The 18,136-nt window shown below is 28.3% G+C and overlaps 1 protein-coding gene and 1 long non-coding RNA gene across 2 annotated transcripts; one reads left to right on the top strand and one right to left on the bottom strand.

Annotated features, from left to right (window-relative positions):
* Positions 1-1,305: 1,305 nt before the first annotated feature.
* On the bottom strand, positions 1,306-7,881 carry LOC117126188. Its single transcript, XR_004448647.1, has 2 exons — positions 1,609-7,881; positions 1,306-1,553 (listed from the first exon to the last, which is right to left on the bottom strand). It is a non-coding gene; the product is annotated as an uncharacterized LOC117126188 (long non-coding RNA).
* A 17-nt stretch (positions 7,882-7,898) lies between these two features.
* LOC103874056 (ATPase 1, plasma membrane-type) lies at positions 7,899-14,743 on the top strand. Its single transcript, XM_009152462.3, has 14 exons — positions 7,899-8,033; positions 10,322-10,441; positions 10,538-10,774; positions 11,037-12,026; positions 12,393-12,537; positions 12,628-12,792; positions 12,875-13,113; positions 13,211-13,243; positions 13,320-13,401; positions 13,475-13,635; positions 13,701-13,874; positions 13,951-14,133; positions 14,218-14,399; positions 14,484-14,743. The coding sequence occupies exons 1-14, from the start codon at positions 7,992-7,994 to the stop codon at positions 14,578-14,580; spliced, it is 2,850 nt and encodes a 949-aa protein (XP_009150710.2). The 5' UTR covers positions 7,899-7,991; the 3' UTR covers positions 14,581-14,743.
* Positions 14,744-18,136: the final 3,393 nt, after the last annotated feature.

Raw genomic sequence — 18,136 nt, 5'->3', positions numbered from 1 at the left:
CTACGAACATTAGTTTAATTGCATTTTCTATGAAATTTCCTCTTTATCGGTGTTGATCGTGATACCTATTAACAAAATATAAAATAATTAAAACATACTTCTATTTGACTAAAACTTTATCAACTAAAAGTCATAAATTATAGGAAAATTACCATAAATACCACAATTATATTACCACTTTTCAGGTTTACGTAAACTATTTTTACGTTCACTTTTAATAAAGAGTTAAAAGATATTTATACCCCTAGGGTTAACTAATCTAGACTTAGGGTTTAGAGTTGAAGTGTGGGGTAGGGTTTTTGGAATGTTAAATTTGAGATTCTAATAAATATATAAACAAATACTTAAATCTTTTTTTTAAAATTAAAAAAATTAATAAAAAGGTTCAAATTCGAAAAAGTATAATTCAAAAACATAAAAAAAAAATGTTTTTATATTTTTTATATTTTTAAAATTTTATATTTTTAAAATATTTATATTTTATTATTTAAATAATTATTATTATATATATAGAGAACACGAGTATAAAAGTCTTTTGCCAATTAATAAAAATGTATTTTTGTAAATATCTATTTAGTGGTGGTAAAGATGAATAATGATACCATAAAAGTGGTAAAAATGAAATTTCTCCTAAATTATATATGTCTAGCAAAAACTGATTTTTTTTTTTAATTTTAACGGTCCGAAATTGTATTCTTTGGACTTATATCTTTTGATTGGTAAGACGATTTCGTTATTTAGAAGACACCAAGATACTGAAGAGAAGTTTCAATCACCCAGATCTCATTCATATACCCCGGACACTTAATACAAGGGCAGACAGTCTTGCACAGAGTGCTAGGCAGCAATCGTTGTTTGTTGTTCATATATGGATGTCGAGTTACCAGTATGGTTTGCAGAGTCTTAGTTGAGTCTGTGTATGCTGTTGACAAAAAAAAAACGATTTCCTGACATAAAAGATAAGAAAGTTTCCTTTTAACAATAATATAAATAAAACATTAAACAATTTACTATTACTAAAGTAAATATAAGATGAACATAGCTATAAAAATATTGCTAAAAATTATTAATATTTGTTAATAATAATTATCCGGAATATAATTTAAAACATTTATTAAATAATCACTATTTTTTTTAAAAACTAACAATTCAAAATTTTATTTATTAAAATTCATGAATCAACCTAAAATCTTGGAATATGACAAATAAGCTTCTAAAAATTAATAAAATATGAAAAATAATCAAAATAAATAAAAATTATTGAGAACATGGCAAGTAAGCATTCTCACTTATAAAAATAATTTCAAATATTAAATTAATCAGAAGATATAATTTACCTTTTCTTATTACAACGCAACTTAGATAATGGTTTCGTAGTTGCAAAATCTTTTATTTATTCTATCACCAAACCACACATGTAAAAAGTATCATCATAATAATAACCTAATAAAGTTTTATTTATACTTTCAAATAACATAAAAGATAAATCTACAAATTAAACTACAATTACCAATTATCAGTGAAGCCTATGAAATCAAACTTCTCTTCATCAACTAAAAGTATAGATGATTGATCATTTTTCCTTGTTTTGGTGATTCCTAACATAACATTAGTTTAATTGCATTTTATATGAGTTTTCTCTTCATCAAAGTTCATAGTGACTACCTATTAACAAAATATACAATAATTAAAAACATATTTCTATTTAACTAAAAAAATATAAACCAAAAGTAATAAATTATATATGTCTTATAAAAACTGGATTTTGTTTTTTAATTTACAACGACAAGATGATTCACTCACATAAAAAAAAGCTTCTCTTTCAAAATATTAAATAAAAACATTAAACGATTTAATATTACTAAAGTAAACATAAGATAAACATAACTATAAAATTATTGCTCAAATTTGATAATACTCGTCAATAATAATTATCCTGAATATAATTAAAATATTTATTAAATAATCACTAAAATTGTATAAAAACTAACAATTCAAAATTTTATTCATAAAAATTAATGACAACCTGAAATCATGGAATATGACGAATAAGTTTCTAAAAATAACAAAACATGACAAATAATCAAAATAACTTAAAATCACTGAGAACATGGCTTATAAGAAATTTTAATTATTTAAATAATTTTAAATATTAAATTAATTGGAAAATATTTTTTTTTTATTACAACGCAACTTAAATAACGGTTTGGTATTTGCAAAATCTTTTATTTATTCTATCACCAAACCACACATGTAAAGAGTATCATCATCATAATAACCTATTAAAGTTTTATTAATAATTTAAAATAACGTAAAAGATAAATCTACAAATTAAACCACAATTACCAATTATCAGTGAAGCATGTAAAATCAAACCTCTCTTCAACAAATAATAGTATAGATGATTGAACAATTTTCCTTGTTTTGGTAATTCCTACAAACATTAGTTTAATTGCATTTTATATGAGTTTTCTCTTCATCAAAGTTCATAGTGACTACCTATTAACAAAATATACAATAATTAAAAACATATTTCTATTTAACTAAAAAAATATAAACCAAAAGTAATATATTATATATGTCTTATAAAAACTGGATTTTGTTTTTTTAATTTACAACGACAAGATGGTTCACTCACATAAAACAAAAAGCTTCTTTTTCAAAATATTAAATAAAAACATTAAAGATTTAATATTACTAAAGTAAACATAAGATAAACATAACTATAAAATTATTGCTCAAATTTGATAATACTCGTTAATAATAATTATCCTGAATATAATTAAAATATTTATTAAATAATCACTAAAATTGTATAAAAACTAACAATTCAAAATTTTATTTATAAAAATTAATGACAACCTAAAATCATGGAATATGACGAATAAGTTTCTAAAACTAACAAAACATGACAAATAATCAAAATAACTTAAAATTACTGAGAACATGGCTTATAAGAAATTTTAATTATTTAAATAATTTTAAATATTAAATTAATTGGAAGATATAATTTTTTTTATTACAACGCAACTTAAATAACGGTTTGGTATTTGCAAAATCTTTTATTTATTCTATCACCAAACCACACATGTAAAGAGTATCATCATCATAATAACCTATTAAAGTTTTATTAATAATTTAAAATAACGTAAAAGATAAATCTACAAATTAAACCACAATTACCAATTATCAGTGAAGCATGTGAAATCAAATCTCTCTTCATCAAATAATAGTATAGATGATTGAACAATTTTCCTTGTTTTGGTAATTCCTACAAACATTAGTTTAATTGTATTTTATATGAATTTTCTCTTCTTCAAAGTTCATAGTGACTACCTATTAACAAAATATACAAGAATTAAAAACATATTTCTATTTAAATAAAAATTTATAAACTAAAAATAATAAATTATATATGTCTAGTGAAACTGAATTTTTTTTAATTTACAAGGACAAGAGATTGTATTCTTTGGACTCATAGTTTTTGATTGAAGATGATTCCCTGAAATAAAGAGAAGAAAGCTTCCTTAAAAATAATAATAAATAAAAAAATTAAACGATTTAGCATTACTAAAGTAAATATAAGATAAACATAACTATAAAAATTATTGCTAAAATTTGATAATACTCGTTAATAATAATTCTCCTGAATATGATAAAAATATTTACTAAATAATAACTAAAATTGTTTAGAAACTAACAGTTCAAAAATCTAATCTATTAAAATAGAGTCCTATTTTATTATCTACTTAGAAAAGTTGTTTAAAAATTTTAGACCCTTTTAAATTTGTTAGTACGCTACATGTATTTTGGACCCTTACAAGTTTGTTACAATTATATTTTTACACGCTACCTAAATAATTGAACCAGATTATTTAAACTAAACCAATATCTAATCTCCTAAAACCATCTAAAATTAAACTAACTAAACCGATATGTTATTAACTATTAGAATAAACATACGATAACTCTAATTGGACACATGTTAATATATATGTCGCCTTTGCTTCTTCAGATGACTATCTGTCACAGAAAAAATCAAATAATTTCATATTTTGTTCATCTGTATCCATATGAAACATTCCAACAAATAAAAATTTCTAATTATGAACACAATGTTGTCTGCATATAAGTTTTAATCATAAAGAGTTTAGATCATCATGTTCACCATTTACGTTACATATGTTTTTTTAATCTATTAAAGCCGAAGATACAATTCAAGACTTCCGTTCATATCTATTTTGTAATTTTAGTTAGTTAAATATCTATTAATTATACATCCTAATTATCTTAGTCAAATAAGTCTTACGATTCAAACAACTAATAACTTAAAGCCATCTTCAAGACATAACACTTAAATAATATAACTATTACGTAAGATACATATTTGTGAAATTTACATGCAAAGTAATTATATCAACCAGATTTTTACTTGGTATGTTAACTTGGTATCTCAACAATATATTAATGTTTAAAAGGTTTATATACAAAAATATAATAGTATATAATAACCTTTATTTCATATACTATTTTTAAAATATGTTATTAGAAAATTATAAAATTTTAGTAATTCATTTAAAATATTAATGACAAAATCAAATTTTAGTTATATATTTTTAATTATAAAAAAATATATTGAGAAAAATTAGAAAATATTATAAAAAATTCAAATATATTTTTATAAAATAATGTATTAATGTAGTAACAAAATAAAATTCAAAATTCATGTAATCTTCCAAACTCAAATAGTAGTGTAATTTTTCAAAGTTTTCTTGACACAATATAAAATTTTGAAAATAAATATTCAAACTCAAAATGATAATATTTCAAATTTTACAAAAGATAAAATCATAGATAATAAATAATAACTTTTTGAAATGCACCACGAAAAAACACTATATATGTTGTAAAATTAAAGCAATCTAATATTTTAAAATCTTAGTTAAAAATAAAACTTAATATCATAACATCCAAAAAATTATCTTATACCAATAAAATTTACTAAAATAATATAATAGATGCTACTATGTCTAAAATTTATTAAAATAATAGGGCTATATTATTTAAATAAAGGGATTTGTAACATAATCACTTTACTCCATTACAAGGCGGATCATAAACTGGCAGGATTGAGAAGACGTTGGTTCCAAATTACTCTCTATTAAAACACACACCAATGCTATATATGTGGAGCAAATATTTTGTATCCAAGTAAAAATATTTTTCAAAGTATAAACCACAAATTTGATATTCGTATAGTATAATTTATTTTATACGAAGATTTAAGGAAACAAATCCGCGCACAGCGCGGGTCCGTATCTAGTATACTATTAAAGCAGAATACACTTCGGGATATTTCCACTAATTGCCTCTACCATTCTATCTAAAGTCTAAACTGTGTCTTTCATTAAGGGTAATTTGGATATTTGCAAACATTTAATTACGTACAATATTTTCTTATTTTCTTTCTATTTATTTTCTTATTAATACTTTTAAAAATAAAAAAATCTTACTGTAAATCGTGGTAAGCAAAATTTTAGGGGCCTAACAAGATTTAGAATATCTATATTCTTGAGTTTATAGGAAATCATTTATACAAAAAGTCCCTATATCTATTTACACATGAAATATATTTAAGATCATTATATCTACAAAGTGTAAACGTCCCACATTGAAACTTTGTGAAATTCATCAGAAAAAATGATTCATGCATTCAATATTTAAATATTTATAATAAAATCTTTGAACCAAAATTTGGATGCAATCCAATCACAAGATTTTCTCTTTTTCTCTACTAACAAGATATTCCAAAAATAGTATTACCTTATAAGCATAAGATTTTTCAGAGAATTTATTTAAGAATATTCTATTTCAAAGCTTATCGTGAAAGCTAGGTCATTTAGAAATATTTACCGATCTACTATATATATGATATTCACAGCAGAAAAACGAAGTCATTGAATTTTCTGATGCTAAATTTTTGATGCTTCAACTTAGTATTTTTTTTTTTAGAATGTAAAGATATATATATATATATATATACATATATTTTTGGTTTGCTGATTCTGTTTTTTTTTTATGTGCTGATGAACTATCATAATGATTCTTCATTTCAATCCACATATGATTTGATTATTTTTATTTTCTTTTGTACTTCTTATTTTCTTCAATCATGTTATTTAACATGTCATCTTTTGTAATGTACACTACGATAAATATCCGCGTTTTGAAAAAATATCTGCGTTTTAAAAATGTGGATCAAAATCAAGTTATTTATTAAAACTAATGATTTAATCTAAAATTATGGAATATGACAAATAAGCTTCTAAAATTAATTAAACATTACAAATAAGCAAAATAACCTAAAAATATGGAAAAAATGACAAGTAAGAAAAGTCACTAATATTAATATAGATTTCAGTTGAGAGTGCGCATATCATATATGTCCACTGATAATAACATTATTAATCATGCAAAATTTTATTTTATGATATAACTCAATATTAAATTGTGTGATTACGTTGACGTAACCGGCTATTAGAGAAATGAACTCAAATATACCCGAAACAAGTTTTTGTTTCCAAACTAGTTTTAAAAGGTCAAAATGTTCAAAATAAGTTTTATTAAAGAGATAAATGAAAATTATAAATCTTATTGTAAGTTTTATTAAAGGTCAAAATTATCAAAATAAATTTTATCAAATTTAGAAAGATATCATTCATATTTAGGAAGAACTTCTTAAATATACATACAATTTACATTCAAGATTACACATTTATAAACCATTCCTCAATTCAGGAAATTATTTTTACAAATTCAGAAAGATATCCTACATGCTAAGGAAGGTTTTCCTAGGATTGTTTTAAAAGGAGTTATTGGAAATATATATTTTAGAAAAAGAAATTTTGAAAAAGATATTTTGACTTTGTTATTTTTTTTAATAATTTTATATTATGATTATCTAAAATTGTAAACGATGATATAATTGTCATTACCCATTTAATGAAACATATTTTGATCACTTTAATTTTGGAGCTATCTAAAATACACTAAAGTGGAAAAAAATATTTAGGAGATTTTCTCCAACTATTATTATTTAGTGATTTTATGAAGACCCATAAGTAATCAATTTTACAGCTAATTATTAATATATGCGTCATTTAAAAACCATCATGATAATAATTTTGTTTCTCTTCATATTTTAAACCAATCATTAAATTATATATACGGGGGTTTTAATAAAAATATATATAATCATCAAATTTTGGAAACATTGAAGAATTATAAATAATTAAAAAAATTCTTTATACACTATATTCATTGATTATACAAAATTATTTATTTACTTGATTAGTATTTAATTATTCATCTGTTTTTCTTAATTTTTAAATTTTGATAATTGACAAATATTCTTTTTAAATAATAACACAATATATATTAGTTTTTAATGTGTTTTTAGTCTTAAATTGTTTTTTTTTATAATTTTAATTTATAATTAGTTATATAATCTAAATAATAAATCTAGTTATTCATTAAGGTATCAATGATATTAAACTTTTCCATTGGATTCTGAAATCAAAGCAAGTGATTAATTTTAAAATTCTATAATCTTAACCACAAAGAAATACACAACAATATCTGATTCTAATTATACAGCCAAAACACGTGTCCAGGTGAGAAAGGATGCCATAAAAAATCAAGAACCAATTGATGAACACCAAATAATAAAGAGAAGAAACAAATAAAACAAAACAAATTTCGTTTGAGTGCCAAAAAAAGAATGAAATAATACATTAACAAAATGGGTAAAATAGAGAATCTAGCACGGGGTCCACATGAGCTAAAACGGTGGAGAAGTCCGTCGTTTGAATGTCGAATAAAAAGGAGGAGACGTTTTTCCCTCTGCAATAGAACCTATCTCTCTCGGGTGTCAGTGTTATCAAGTGTTGAAACGACAGAGAGGGACGCCGTTTCGTGGAGAACGGAAAGAGATGTCAGGTCTCGAGAATATCAAGAACGAGAATGTTGATCTGGTATTTTATTCATTCCTATCTTCTGGCTTAATCAATTGTTATCATGCACACAAACTGTTGGATGATTTCATTAAACGTGAGTATAGATCTGTTTTGTTATCGTTTTGCATGATTGTTCTTACTGTTAAAATGTTTCTTTCACGATTAATTCCTAATGAAAATTAGCCCTTGCCTCCAAATGTTAAAAAACTAATATACATAGACGGTATAGCCCCAAATATTTATGGTTCCTTAAAAAATATTGGATGGGATTCTGAAACAGTTCCTTAAATCCCCACCCCTTAAATCTCAGATTTGTCTACCTATTTATTTCAAAGATAAAACATGAACTTCATAACAACTTTTGCACTTGAAACAGAGGTGGAGCTAAGCTACGTCACAATAAATTGCTTTCATATAGTATTAATTAAAATTTATTTTGCTTCTGAGAGAGACTTTTTTTTTCTGAAAATATTTTTGTAAAATAAGTTTCTTACTGTTAAATCAGCTCCTAATATTAGGGATGTCATCTGCAATATTTAAGTCCAGTCGGTCCGGTCCAAAAATATTTTGAGCCTACATTTTAAGGACATGTCGGTTCTAATAAAATTAAACGGCTTTTAAAGATGGGTTTCCTACATAATTTATTATTATGTTGTATCTATCATTTTAACTATTTTAAAATATTTAAGTTTTTATAAAAAAAACATTTTCACTTTTTCATGTTCAAAAATGTTTTATAACAAAAATGTTTTATACGCAGTAAACCATAATTTAAGTAAACTATATTTAAAAAGATTTATATAATCAGATGTAAATTAAAATTAAATATATAAGAAAACAAAATTTATGTCAAAAGGTCGTCAAATGTTCCATATTTTGTATTTTTATAATATTTTTTACATAAACAAGAAGCAGATTTATCGGAATTAGCATGTGTCTCTTGTATTGAGTGAACGTTTAAGTATTTTCACAACATCCATATTTGCTTTGCTAGAGTTTGTATCAAGAAATATGCCAATAACAAAACATCTTCGGTCACATAAATGATCCTAGTACACTAAAATGTAAAGATTAGAGTTTTTTTTGTGCTGGTCCTATCCCAAATAGATTAAACCCAAAACATCAATGAATAATCCAAAAAACTCATTTTTTGGGTGTTTATAATTAAACCCAAACTCGATACTTTATAGGACATAACAGGTTTGTGTTTAAACTCTAATTAACATGTCTACCTAATATTCTTTTTTTTTGAAATTGAATTTCATTCATTGGAAAGATACAAGGTAGAATACATAAGTACACGGAAAAATCCCCGGAAACATAACCTAATATTCTATCGTCCATCCATAAAAATACATCCCAAAATACAAATAATTTTTAATTACACTAGAAATTCTATAAACTAATACTCGATAAACTAATAACACAGTAAATTAATAAACTTATTCAGCGCCGATCTGGACTAGTGTAAAATATGACACAAATTAATAAAATAATAAGATAATAATTTTTAGAAAATCCTAGATAAAGATATAGTCCCATTAAAATTTTAAATTAATAATATATATATATATATAATTTAAATAAGTACAAACAAAAACAACATTGTTTATTTTATATTCACAATAGAATTCATATCCATTTTTTTTTAACGCTTCAATATATTTTTATAATATTTAGTAAATTTATATCTAAAACAACATTTAAATTCTATAAAACATATTTCATATACACCAACAAATATAATAAAGCAATAGGAAATTCAATTTTCTAAAATTTAATTAATGATATACAGTAAAATAAAAAAAATGTAAATTAATAAATCTGTAATAAAATATCATAGTCTTGATATTATTAATTATATATTTTTACTGTATAAAAGGATATAATTTTATTTTTAGGATTTGTTGTACCTTTCCGTACGTTGTTTTTGACATCTTTGTCTTTTAGCAAAACATTGTTCAATAGACACTAACTTGAGTCCATATGAATGTGGAGCTATGAGTTTGGTATGAATATGTTTAAATTGCTGGAAAAAAAAGACACTAACTTGAGTTTAATCGCTTCGAGATTGCATGAAACTGAAAAGTTATTTTTAAAATATTTCCCCTTTGGTTTGAAAACATTACACCAATCCTATAAAAGTTCTTTCAAGATTTGTATGAAACTAAAAACGTTTTGTTTTTTTTTTAATATAAAAAATACCCTTTTGTTTGGTTTGAAACATTACAACAATCGTGTGTATGAATTTTTTTTTGTAACTGATGTGTATGAATTACTGATCGAAACTTTGGTTGGGTTCTCAGGAAAAAATTCCAATTGAGGAAGTTTTCCAGCAGTTAAAATGTACAAGTGAAGGGTTAACGACGCAGGAAGGGGAGGACAGGATCCAGTTATTTGGCCCCAACAAGCTCGAAGAGAAGAAGGTTTGAGTTTGACTTAAAGAGCTTTGGTTTTGTAGAATGTTGGTGCGAGTTTCTGAAAACTCACAAGTTTGATCTTCCCATTTAAAACTTAAACAGGAAAGCAAGATTCTCAAGTTTCTGGGGTTCATGTGGAATCCACTTTCATGGGTTATGGAAGCTGCGGCTATCATGGCCATTGCTTTGGCCAATGGTGATGGCAGACCTCCGGATTGGCAAGATTTTGTTGGTATCATCTGTCTGCTTGTTATCAACTCCACTATCAGTTTCATTGAAGAAAACAATGCTGGTAATGCTGCAGCTGCTCTCATGGCTGGTCTTGCTCCTAAAACCAAGGTAATGTGTTGTATCATGTTGTGTTTCTGAAATCTTTTTTTTCTTTGAGAACTAATCTTTATTCAGGGTATCAATGATATTAATCGATTTAACTTTTAACTTCAGAGTTCAAATGCAAAAAATCAGTTCACAAATAATAATATAGATCTAAAAATTGAAAGTATTTTTGTTTTCTGCATTAAATTTGGCTGTTATTTTTTTTTTTGAAACTTTTCTTGAGCTTAACCTGTTTTGTTTGCTTTGTTTTTGTTTTTCTTCTCAGGTTCTTAGGGATGGAAAATGGAGTGAACAAGAAGCTGCTATACTTGTCCCAGGTGATATTGTTAGCATTAAACTTGGAGACATCATCCCAGCCGATGCCCGTCTTCTCGAAGGTGATCCTTTAAAGGTTGATCAGTCTGCTCTAACCGGAGAGTCTCTCCCAGTGACCAAGCACCCTGGTCAAGAAGTTTACTCTGGTTCAACTTGCAAGCAAGGAGAAATCGAAGCAGTTGTTATAGCTACAGGAGTCCGCACCTTCTTTGGTAAAGCTGCTCACCTTGTGGACAGCACTAACCAAGTTGGCCACTTCCAGAAAGTTCTCTCGTCCATTGGAACCTTCTGTATCTGCTCAATTGCTACCGGTATGGTGATTGAAATAATAGTCATGTACGGTATTCAAAAAAGGAAGTACAGAGATGGAATTGACAACCTCTTGGTCCTCTTGATCGGTGGTATCCCCATCGCTATGCCGACGGTGCTGTCCGTGACTATGGCTATTGGCTCTCACAGGCTGTCTCAGCAAGGTGCCATCACCAAACGTATGACTGCCATAGAAGAACTGGCGGGGATGGATGTCCTGTGCAGTGACAAAACCGGGACGCTAACACTCAATAAACTGAGTGTGGACAAGGACTTGGTCGAGGTTTTCTGCAGGGGAGTTGAGAAAGGTCAAGTCTTATTATTTGCAGCCATGGCTTCTAGGATTGAGAACCAGGATGCTATTGATGCAGCCATGGTTAATATGCTTGGTGATCCAAGGGAGGCCCGAGCTGGGATCAAGGAGGTTCACTTCCTTCCATTCAACCCTGTGGACAAGAGAACTGCTTTGACTTACATCGACTCTGATGGTAACTGGCATAGAGTCAGCAAAGGCGCACCCGAGCAGATCCTCGACCTTGCTAATGCCAGGCCTGCGCTTAGGCAGAAGGCACTCGCTACTATTAACAACTACGCAGAGCGCGGTCTTAGGTCATTGGCAGTAGCTCGTCAGGTACTTATTTATAGGTCTAAGTTTATATCACAAAAATAGCACTCAAAAACTAAAATGAACAAAATAGTATTTTATCTTTTGAAAAATTTAAATTTTTTTATTTTTCATAATTTGAAATCTTATCCCCAAAACCTCACTTCTCAACTCTAAACCCTAAAACCTAAACTCTAAACCCTAAACCCTAAATTCTAAACCCTAAACGCCACCCTTTGAGTGCTATTTTTGTGACTTTTGACCTTGAGTGCTAGTTTGAGAACAAAAACTTGATTTAGTGCTATTTTGGTCTTTTTCTCTTATTTATATTACACCAGAGATCTCTTTTTTTTTTTTTTTGCATTAACTCAGTTCTTGTTCCTTTTTTTTTAGTTGGTCCCTGAGAAAACAAAAGAAAGCTCAGGTGGACCATGGGAGTTTGTTGGCTTGTTGCCTCTCTTTGACCCTCCAAGACATGACAGTGCTGAAACCATTCGTAGGGCTTTGAACCTTGGTGTTAACGTTAAAATGATTACTGGTAACTATACTTAAATTCACCGTATTATTATTATTTCATCAAAAAAAAAACATGGCTATTTAAGATGTTTTCACTTAACTACATTGCCAGGTGATCAACTTGCTATTGGTAAGGAAACTGGTCGCAGGCTTGGGATGGGAACCAATATGTATCCATCTGCGGCTCTTCTCGGTACCGACAGGGACTCAAACATTGCCTCCGTTCCTATTGAGGAGTTGATTGAGAAGGCTGATGGGTTTGCTGGCGTCTTTCCAGGTTACTCAGTCTTAAAACCAAATCATAATTAGAAAAATGTTTTGTTATATTGATTGATTGATCCAAGGTTTTATTGTTTCAGAGCACAAATATGAGATTGTGAAAAAGCTGCAAGAGATGAAACACATTGTTGGAATGACTGGTGATGGTGTCAATGATGCTCCTGCTTTGAAGAAAGCTGACATTGGTATTGCTGTGGCTGATGCTACTGATGCTGCTCGTGGTGCTTCTGATATCGTTCTCACCGAACCTGGTTTGAGTGTTATCATCAGTGCAGTGCTCACTAGCAGAGCTATCTTCCAGAGAATGAAGAACTATACAGTGCACATTCTATTAATTTTTTTTTAGTCTTATTCTTATATTATGACCACTACTCTGTAGGAAACTAATAACTATTTTTTTCTCATGCATGTGACAGATTTATGCAGTCTCAATCACAATCCGTATTGTTGTAAGTAATCACAAACCAAACATCTATCACTTGTTTCTTTTATTGTATATACTGATCATATTGTAACTTTTTGCAGTTTGGTTTCATGCTCATTGCTCTGATATGGGAATTTGACTTCTCAGCCTTCATGGTTCTGATTATTGCCATCCTTAATGATGGTGAGAAAATGACTATATAACCTCTTAATATTATAACTAGTTGTTATGGTAATAATGTGTTGCTGTCTTTTAGGTACTATCATGACAATCTCAAAGGATAGAGTCAAGCCATCTCCAACACCTGATAGCTGGAAGCTCAATGAAATCTTTGCCACTGGAATTGTGTTGGGAGGCTACCAAGCCGTTATGAGTGTGATTTTCTTCTGGGTGATTCACAAGACTGACTTCTGCTCGGTATGTGTTAGGGATTATATAGATAAATATTGTGTAAGAAACTATTACTTACCTTTTACTTGCAGGACAAGTTTGGTGTGAGGTCAATCAGGGACAATAACGATGAACTAATGTCTGCTGTGTACCTACAAGTTAGTATCATCAGTCAAGCGCTTATATTCGTCACGAGGTCAAGGAGCTGGTCATTCGTTGAACGTCCTGGGGCGCTTCTGATGATTGCATTCGTCATTGCACAACTGGTAATTAAGAACATCATATATTTTCAGGAATTCCAGAAAAGAAACTCATCTCACTCTTCCTTCCTTCCAAATGCAGGTTGCTACTTTGATTGCAGTGTATGCAGATTGGACTTTTGCAAGGGTGAAAGGTATAGGTTGGGGATGGGCTGCCGTGATTTGGGTTTACAGTATTTTAACATACATCCCACAAGATATTTTGAAGTTTGCCATTAGATACATCTTGAGTGGAAAGGCTTGGGTCAGCATGTTTGACAAAAGGGTACGTACACACAACTAACTCTCTTTTACATCTTGATGGTAAACATAATAATACTCATTGCTTCTGCTGTTACTTTGTGAGCAGACCGCTTTGACGACCAGGAGAGATTACGGAGCTGGAGAAAGACAAGCTGAGTGGGCGACCGAACAAAGGACGCAGCACGGTCTGCAGACAAGACAAGAGGTCAACGTCTTCCCAGAGAACGGGGGTTACAGAGAGCTGTCTCAGATCGTTGAGCAAGCCAAGAAAAGGGCCGAGATAGCTAGGTAAGTGTACTTTGATTAAATCAATCTCAACGGAAGAAACTTGAATTTTCTTGATTTTTATTGGCGAATGCTTTGTTGTGACAGGCTTAGGGAGATTCACACATTTAAGGGACATGTTGAATCAGTTGCAAAGCTAAAGGGCTTGGACATTGATACATCAGGACATCACTACACTCTGTAGTTGCCATAACTATTCCCAAAAACTCTCTTTTTTTCTATTGTTAGTCATTGTTCCTAAACTTCTAAAATGGAGCTTTGTATTTGCCTTTGAAGAAACAAGGCTTTTGACTTGGACTACATCCTTTTCAATGGTCTAATGTGAACCTGTTGCTCTCTCGTTTCCATTTTCTGTTTTTTTAACAAATTCCATCTTTGATATATAATATTTGAATCATGTTATTCAGTGCCATTCTAAAATGTTAGTATATATTTATGCTTATGTACAAAGATCAGGATGTCTAACTTGTGACATACATTGAGATTGTCGTGGGATTGGACAACTCACAATAACTTCAAGTATGAAGACACGTGCAAAGATATGGATGATGACTTCAAATCATATCACTTGCTCTTTGTAATGTGATAGGAAGCTCTAGCATGGCATTGTTCCTTGAAGTATCATTTACTAGGCTTTATTTTTACTCGTGTGGTGGACCTGTGGTGTCAAATTACAAAGAGAAAGTGATATCATCATCATCATCATGATCATAGAATCTTGTTTCTAGAATTTTGGAAGAACATGTAGAATCCTCGACAGGGGAAGATAATAGCTTGTATAGCAATAAATGTTTCCACGCGATTTTTTTTTGGCAGAAAAGCCAAAGCCATGTCTACGTTATGTTTCAACGGTTTTTCGCAACTTTTGTGGTTGATTTATGAACCGAGATTATTCATGTTGATCGTATCGAGAGTTGGAACCAAATGACTCGTGATGGACAACGAAATCCACTCATAAATTAATGTTAGGGTTTGAACTTTGAACAAATAATGAATAAAATGACAATTTTGATATGATTTGAGGTAAAAAGGTATAACTTATTGATTATGAATGTTGGTACAATGTCAATGAATATAGTATATGATCTATATACAAAATGTGTATAGTTTTGATGCCTGGGACTTGGATCCTCTTCTCTTTCCATATTTGGTGATATGGGTGCATGCCACATCCTCCACCGGCTTGGGTAATCGCGTCTGAACAGTTGATGGACCCTTGTGAGGCTTAGGCTAGAGGAGTCTTCGTCTGACGCGCTGCACATCTCTCATCTTTTTGCACTCGTCAGGCTGGCCACTTTTACTCTTATTAAATTGATTACCCTTATATGAGTTATGTCTCTAGCCGCACGTTGCTAAGAATATAGTTTTTTGGTAAGCAGCTCTTCCATTCTCCAAATTTCTACAACATTTTATCCATTTTTTTTTCACAGCTCTTGTTTAGTTCTGGTAAATAAGATATATACATTTGATGTATAAAGCTTTTTTCATTAGAAAAATATTAAAGGGTTTATCACATTCATTTCCTCCTTCAAAATATTTTCATAGCTTTCCCATCTCTTATATATTATTCGAGAAACAGTACAACATTTGAGTTATGACATGTGTCATCACTATAATGATTTTTAAATTTTTTAGAAAAATAGATTGGTACATCTAAAGTATACTTATATTTTTATTAAACTAATAATTAAATTAATTATTAATTTACAAGAAAATATTTTTTTAAAATAAAAGCTACGGAATTACCCAATGTGATTACAATATATATGACAAATTAGTGATTTTGAATAATATATATTTGATAACAATTTTTGTATTCTCTATCATTTTGGTTTAATTTTAAATTGTAACAATAAATTAAACAGTTACATTAATCATATAATAAAATTTAGATTTTTTCATATAAGTTATATATTCAATTATTAAAAACAATATAAATTGTTAAAACTTTTAAAAGTCCCACATTTAAAAATTGTAATTACTAATGGTGTAACAAATTGTTATAAAAAGATAAAAAGTTGATCATAAAATCATATGAGTATGAAGTCTTATTAAATATAATATATATATATATATATTTACATTAAAATATATATTTTAATATTAAGTTTCAATATAATTCAAATTAAAATATATACCATATAAACTCACATAAATATTTTAAATTTGAAATTTGCATTTAACAAGTATTGAAAACTTAATATTTTAATTCATAATTTACATTAATTTTTTTAAACGATTATAAATTACAAAAACTAATAAAAGTCACATTTGTAAAAAACATTTATCAACGGTTTTAATTTTTTTGTTATAAAAAATAATAATAATCTTAAAACCATATGAGTACAAAGATCTATTTAAAAAATAGTCATATTAAATATATTTTATATATCTATTTAATATCATTTAAATTTAATTATATACCATATAAAATAGATAAAAGTGATTGTTTATATTTATTTACCATTAAGTTATTGTAAATATTTATGTGTTTATGCCAATTTAATTATATACATTATTAGCTTCTCAATTATTTAATATATATTTATAATATGTAAAAAATCAAAATAAATAATTGTAAGTAAAAATAATTTATGTACACAATGATAATTCCATGCAAAATACGGATATTAATCTACTTTGATTTTTAAAATTGAGATCATACATTTTCAGTCATATTTTTGTTTCTTACCAAATATTCATATATGTAACCGTAGATAGCATCCCATTCGCTTACCAACCGGATTGACTTTATACACTGCACTACACGTGTTAGTTTGGTCTGATTCGTTTCTGGCAATTCATTGCTTTGCATAATGATCTTGGTACAACATTGATAGCAATATTAACAAATGCATAGTGATTGGTTGAATTGTACTTGTAGAAATTTTACAATAAAATTATCTTGTAGATTTTTTGATATAATTGTATCTAATGTATCTGTAAAAATTAAAAGAAATTTACAACAATATTTTACAAAAAAAACTCATCAGTTATTTTTTCTAATTTTTGGTTTTAGCTTTGAAAAATTAAATAAATCATGATTGTTAATATTTATTATTGTATATAAAAAATAAAAAAATTGTTACATCCTAACCGATTCTTCCACACATGTACGCTTACTTAAGACTCAATAGACTCGTAACTTAGACACCGCCGCCACAAAATTTATAAGTGGCAAACTGTTTCTAAATAGGGATGTCAACTTTTTTTTTGTCATCAGCAAACTCACAGATTCGTGACGACTCTGCAACCAATTTTGTAACTCTGAATCTATATGGACGATAAAAGTCGGTTGTTTTCTAGCACTACGTGTAAGGCTACCCGTCTTTGAATTCATCGTTCTTGGTATATGGAGGAGTTAGGAAGAGTAAAAATTGCTTTTCAGAATCTTAATATCTTCTAAGTAATTTGCAAAAACTGACCATTCTTCTGGTTCTAAAACCATCTTCACCAATTGAGAACAACCTGTTGCAAATGTGACCTGATACTGACGTAAATTCGTCATGCATTCTATTGCCCAAATAAGCCTTCTACTTCCGAATGAAAAGGTGAGAGACTAGCTCGAGTATTTGTGCCCCCAATAATCCATCAAAACCTTCTAAAATGATATACCAACCTTGTTCCAAATGTAAATCCTTATCTTTCCACGATCCATCTGTGAAACACCATCTGTCTGGGGTAGAAGGTGTAGTTGTAACCTCATTCACCCTACTTTGGGTAATCCTTTGTATAATTGT

Source organism: Brassica rapa, chromosome A06, assembly GCF_000309985.2.
Source record: "Brassica rapa cultivar Chiifu-401-42 chromosome A06, CAAS_Brap_v3.01, whole genome shotgun sequence".
NCBI classification, from domain to species: domain Eukaryota; kingdom Viridiplantae; phylum Streptophyta; class Magnoliopsida; order Brassicales; family Brassicaceae; genus Brassica; species Brassica rapa.
The sequence above is the reverse complement of the archived record's forward strand: the minus strand, read 5'-3'. Positions and strand labels throughout refer to the sequence as shown.